Source organism: Mesitornis unicolor, unplaced genomic scaffold (genome assembly GCF_000695765.1).
Source record: "Mesitornis unicolor isolate BGI_N332 unplaced genomic scaffold, ASM69576v1 scaffold1492, whole genome shotgun sequence".
In the NCBI taxonomy this organism is placed as follows: Eukaryota; Metazoa; Chordata; class Aves; order Mesitornithiformes; family Mesitornithidae; genus Mesitornis; species Mesitornis unicolor.
This window is the reverse complement of record NW_010171015.1, coordinates 14,090-20,362: the sequence shown is the minus strand read 5'-3', so window position 1 is coordinate 20,362 and position 6,273 is coordinate 14,090. Positions and strand designations below refer to the sequence as shown.

Below are 6,273 nucleotides of genomic sequence, written 5' to 3'. Positions count from 1 at the left end.
GTGTGGTTGGGCCCTTCCCATTCAGCTCTGTCCCTGACCATGTCACTGGTCTTTGTTCCCACAGAGGAGATTTCCGACCTCACGGAGCAGATTGCGGAGGGAGGAAAGGCGATTCATGAGCTGGAGAAAATCAAGAAGCAGGTTGAGCAGGAGAAATCTGAGCTGCAAGCATCATTGGAGGAAGCTGAGGTGGGGCCTTCTTTTTGTAATTGTCTACTTACAACACTGTTTAGCAACCTCAGATACTATTTGTGAAGTTATATGCTTTGAGATAAAATCTTGACACAAGAAGCAGGGGATTTTGGACACCATTAAAGTCTTTGGATCCACAGGAATTCTTTTTCTTTGTTCTCTGCTATCTCAGACCTCAAGTTGTATATTACTTTTCAAGAGAATTGTTTATGTAAAGTTACCGACATTGTTATTTATACAATTAACTGAATTTATATTTTTTTCAGGCTTCTCTTGAGCATGAAGAGGGGAAGATCCTGCGCCTCCAACTTGAGCTCAACCAGGTGAAGTCTGAGATTGACAGGAAGATAGCAGAGAAAGATGAGGAGATCGACCAGCTGAAGAGAAACCACCTCAGAATTGTGGAGTCCATGCAGAGCACCCTGGATGCTGAGATCAGGAGCAGGAATTTTTTTCTGAAGAAGAAGAGGGAGGGAGACTTGAATGAAATGGAGATCCAGCTGAGCCATGCCAACCGCCAGGCTGCAGAGGCACAAAAGAATCTGAGAAATGCACAAGCAGTGCTCAAGGTATGGCACAACTAAACATGTGCTCACTGGTTTCTGACACAGCTAAATTTTTTCTGATGTTATCATCTTATCAGTTTTATGTTTACATAAAAATAGGAAATGAGAAAATACGACAAATACCCCTCACAATCTGTCCTGTATTTCTTACCAGGATACCCAGATACATTTGGACGATGCTCTCAGGACACAGGAGGACCTGAAGGAGCAAGTGGCCATGGTGGAGCGCAGAGCAAACCTCTTGCAGTCTGAAGTTGAGGAACTGAGGGCAGCCTTGGAGCAGACAGAGCGGTCAAGGAAAGTGGCTGAGCAGGAGCTTCTGGATGCAAGTGAGCGTGTGCAGCTCCTCCATACCCAGGTCAGTGCATAAATATATTTATTATTTATACTTTTGCTCCATACATATAAAATAACTGAAGACTGGCTGAACTCCAACAGTATTTTGAAAAATGCATTGCAATTTTCACAGTATGGATAACAAATACTATAAGTGGCATTTCAGCTGCAGATATAATATGAATTTCACTAGATAACAATGCAGATTCCTTAAAAGTAGTAAATTCAGAGAGATCACAGAATCACAGAATGGTAAGGGTTGGAAGGGACCTCTGAAGATCATGTAGTTCAACCTCCCCCCATAACAGTAAAGAGGTTTTTCCTGTTGTTTAGGTTGAACCTCCTGTGTTCCAGTTTGTGACCATTACTCCTTCTCCTGTTGCTCGGCACAACTGAGAAGAGTCTGGTCCCATCCTCCTGACACCCAGCCATTTATAATCATTAATGAGATCTCCCCTCAGTCTCCTATTGTCCAGGCTAAACAGACCCAGCTCTCTCAGCCTTTCCTCATATGGGAGATGCCCCAGTCCCCTCTTCTTAGAGGATCTATGCTGGACTCTGTCCAGCTGTTTCTCATTCTTCATGAAATGAGAAATCCAAAATCGGACACAGTGTTCCAGATGTGGCCTCACTAGGGCAGAGTAGAGGGAGACAATAACCTCCCTCAACTGACTGACCACACTCTTCTTAATGCACCCCAGGATGTCATTGGCCTTCTTGGCTGTGAGAGCACATCGCTGGCTCATGGTCAGCCTGCTGTCCACCAGGATCCCCAGGTCTCATTTACACCGAACTGCTCTCCACCATCCTGTACTGATACATAGAGTTGTTCTTCCCCACATGCAGTACTCTTGTCCTAGTTGAATTTCCTTAAGTTTCTCCCCATCCAAGTTTCCAGCCTGTCCAAGTCACTCTGAATGGCAGCACAGCCTTGTGGTGTGTCAGCCACTCCTCCCAGCTTTGTATCATCAGCAAACCTGCTGAGAGTACACTCTGTCCCTTCATCCAGGTCACTCATAAGTACATTGAACAGGTCTGGACCCAGTACCGACTGCTGAGGAACACCACTAGATATGGACCTCCAACTAGACTCTGCCCCACTGACCACAACACACTGACTTCTGCCCTTCAGCCAGTTCCCAATCTACCTTATTATCCAATTATCCAATCCATACTTCTTAAGTTTGGCTGTGAGGATGCCATGGGAGACGGTGTCAAAAACCTTGCTGACATCAAGGTAGACCACATCCACTGCTCTCCTCTCATCTATCCATGCAGTTATGCCATTGTACAAGGTTATCAGACATGTGAGGTTCTTACTTTACAACTTAAGTGAGTTCAACAGATTTCACTTACACATTTGAGAATAAAGTCAGACTTAAGTTGGTCATTAACACAATAGGAATGCACTAATACTGTCATTAACATTATTTAAGAATGTAATTATAAGCAATCTTTAACACCATTTAAAAAATTTTACTGCCTCGAGATCAAAAAGGGTTTTTTTTCCTTAGAAGTCAAAATTCATTCTCTGCTGACTGAGAAACTGTGAGGAAACACTTTATGACTTTATGAAGGATGCTTTTGAAATACCTAAGCACATCCCAGCTCAGAAACTAACAGTTAGCACAGCAGCTCCTTTAAAACAGAATCCCACATGACCTGATGGCACAATTTATTTTTAAAAACATTTATGCAATGTTCTTGATATGATTTTGCAAGCTACCGAAAACAAAATTGTGATGTTGATGTTCTTCAACAGAACACCAGCTTGATCAACACCAAGAAGAAGCTGGAAACAGATATTTCCCAAATTCAGAGTGAAATGGAGGACACAATCCAGGAAGCCCGCAATGCTGAAGAGAAAGCCAAGAAGGCCATCACAGATGTGAGTCGGGGACTCATTGCACTGCTCATGGTGGTTGTGTTCTTCCCCAAAATATCTCCAGCACCAATATGGCTTTGACCCTTTGCTCTCTTCAGGCGGCCATGATGGCAGAAGAGCTGAAGAAGGAGCAGGACACCAGTGCTCACCTGGAGAGGATGAAGAAGAACCTGGACCAGACAGTGAAGGACCTGCAGCACCGTCTGGATGAGGCTGAGCAGTTGGCTCTGAAGGGAGGCAAGAAGCAAATCCAGAAGCTGGAGGCCAGAGTGCGTAGGGCTGGTATTTGTGCACACGTAAGCAAGTCCTTTGGAGAGATACCAGGGAAGCTCCAAAGCTGGGCTTGTCATTGCAGGTGCGGGAGCTGGAAGGGGAGGTTGATACTGAGCAGAAGCGCAGCGCTGAAGCTGTGAAGGGTGTGCGCAAGTACGAGAGAAGGGTGAAGGAGCTGACCTACCAGGTAAGGCAGGAGGCTTATTTGTGTTGGCTTCCAGGAAGACAAAATGTTGGCACATTGCCTTCCAGAGGGATTTCTTTCTATGCCCTGACTGTTCTGTCAATGACACCATTAACAGGATTTTTACCTCTGTCCTTCTGAATAGCAATGCTTCGTAAGGAATGTTACTGCCTCTGTTTCACATTTATGAAATATAGTGAAGAAGCAAACAAAAGTTTCTATTATTTGCCATTCTTTGTAGTCTGAGGAGGACCGGAAGAATGTTCTCAGGCTCCAAGATCTAGTAGACAAGCTGCAAATGAAAGTGAAGTCCTACAAGAGGCAAGCTGAGGAGGCTGTAAGTACCACCCTGACCAAGGTGTGATGGAATTCTGTGTTGCTCTTTTCTTCTGTCCAATTTTTTGAAACGTTGACTGTTTTGAAGCGTTTGCTGCTCGAAGACAATGGGAAATGTAAGAGTAAGAATTACCAGTCCTGAGAGGAACTATACTTCCCCAGCTCTTTTTTTCTCTAAGCCTCATTACGCACCTCTGTTTCTTCTTTCCTACACTACTCTGAGCGTCAGAAGCAGCTGCTAATCTGTTCAGTACTCTGCCATGAACTCTGCCTAGACTGTACTGTGTGTAATGTTGCCATGGCCCTTTAGACACTCTGATATTCTTTTCTCTTCTGGCACACTTGAGCAGCTTATTACCTTGGTTTTGAACCTGCTCTGCTTGTCCAGCTTTGGCATTTAAATGTTTGTTCGCCCAGTTTTCAGATGTTAAATGTCCACACAATGTGCCATGTTTTCACATCTCACTCTCCCCGCACAGGAGGAGCTGTCCAATGTCAACCTCTCCAAGTTCCGCAAGATCCAGCATGAGCTGGAGGAAGCCGAGGAGCGGGCTGACATTGCAGAGTCGCAGGTCAACAAGCTCCGAGTGAAAAGCCGGGAGTTTCATAAGAAGATAGAAGAGGAGGAATGAGGATCCCAAGAATAAGATGTGACTTGAGGCACACATAAGATGTAAATCTCTGTGCTGCTTTGTTCTGTAATTATAATTTATGTCTAGGTAATAAAGTAGAGACCTCTGCATATGAACAGTGATTAGCATGCTTTATTTATTTATTCTAGCATTGATTACTTTTGAAGTTCATATACATAGTTCATGTTCATGCTTAAATGTATATTAAACAACAATACATTTTTACACTTACATTTTTAAGAATGCATGAGGAAAAATAGCAATTATATGGATTTGCTATTAATCTTGCAGTGAGAAGTATAAATTTATTTGGTAGACTAAGACTACATTCTTTCCACTTATTTTGATGAATTCTTAGGAAAAAAAAGGAAAAGAAAACAAAAGGAGATTGCTGTAGCATTTTTTGAAATAACTATATACTATTTTTATTAAATGAAAAATGTTGCTTATTTGGTTAGGCTTAAGGATGTGAGAGGGACCTTGACAGGTTCAAGAGGTGGGACTGTGCCAACATTATCAAGTTCAACAAGGCCAAGTGCAAGGTCCTGCACCTGAGTTGGGGCAATCCCAAGCACAAATACAGGCTGGACAGAGAATGTATTGAGAACAGCCTTGAGGAAAAGGACTTGGGGGTGCCGGTTGATGAGAATCACAGAATCACAGAATTGCTTGGTTGGAAAAGACCTCTGAGATCATCATGTCCAACCGTTCCTGTCTACCCCCTAAACCATATCCTTAAGTACCTCATCTACCCGCTCTTTAAATACATCCAGGGATGGTGACTCAACATGAGGCAACAATGTGCACTTGTAGCTCAAAAAGCCAATTTTATCTTGGGCTACATCAGAAGAAGTGTGGCCAGCTTGTCAAGGGAGGTGATTCTGCCCCTCTACTCTGCTCTTCTGAGACCCTACCTGCAGTACTGTGTCCAGTTTTGGAGTTCTCAACAAGAGAAGGCCATGGAGCTGCTGGAGCGGATCCCAAGGAGGGCCATGTAGATGATCAGAGGGCTGGACCACCTCCCCTATGAAGACAGGCTGAGAGAGTTGGGGCGTTTTAGCCTCGAGAAGAGAAGATCCAGGGAGAATTTACAGCAGCATTTCCTTCCCTCAAGAGGGCTACAAGAAAGTTTGGGAGGAACTTTATACAAGGGCATATAGTGATAGGACAAGGGCTAATGGATAGATTTAGATTAGACATTAGGAAAAAAATTATTCACTATGAGGGTGGTGAGGCACTGGCACAGGTTGCCCAGGGAAGTTGTGGATGCCCCCTCCCTGGAAGTGTTGGATGTGGCTTTGAGCAGTCTGGCCTAGTTGGAGTGGTCTCTGCGGATGGCAAGGGCATTGGAACTAGATCATCTTTAAGGTACCTTCCAACCCAAAACATTCTATGATTCTATGAAGTTCAGATTGGACATAAGAAAAGGCTTTTCACTGAGAGATTTGTTGCTTATTGGAACAGGCTCCACAGGGAAGTGGTCACAGCACCAAGCCTGTCAGAGTTTAATGAGCATCTGGACCACACTCTTAGCCATATAGCTTTGTAGTCCTGGGAGGAGCAGGGATTTTTACTGGATCCTAATAGGTCTCTTCCAACTTGAGACATTCTATGATTCTACGACTGACAGTGTTGTTCACCTCATGGTTGAGGAATCACACTGATCATTTTCAGGAACATCACTGACTCAAAAACTGATGGTAAAGACAGAGAAAAGACAACCCAGTTGGGGTACTGAAGGATATGATAAGTGAAAAGTAAGCTGGAAGATGACAAGAGCCAACACCGGCAGATTTCTGCATTGCAACAGAAATTTTCTAAAGGGGCCAAAAAATCTCTCTCCTCCTAGTGAAGAATGCGCCCTCACCC

General features: G+C 43.9%; 1 protein-coding gene across 1 annotated transcript; it reads left to right on the top strand.

The window, feature by feature from the left end:
• The first annotated feature begins 39 nt into the window (after nucleotides 1–39).
• LOC104537080 (myosin-8-like) lies at nucleotides 40–4,520 on the top strand. The gene is made up of 8 exons (XM_010179864.1): nucleotides 40–189; nucleotides 459–761; nucleotides 913–1,116; nucleotides 2,857–2,982; nucleotides 3,078–3,248; nucleotides 3,335–3,439; nucleotides 3,678–3,773; nucleotides 4,252–4,520. The coding sequence occupies exons 1-8, from the start codon at nucleotides 40–42 to the stop codon at nucleotides 4,402–4,404; spliced, it is 1,308 nt and encodes a 435-aa protein (XP_010178166.1). The 3' UTR covers nucleotides 4,405–4,520.
• Nucleotides 4,521–6,273: the final 1,753 nt, after the last annotated feature.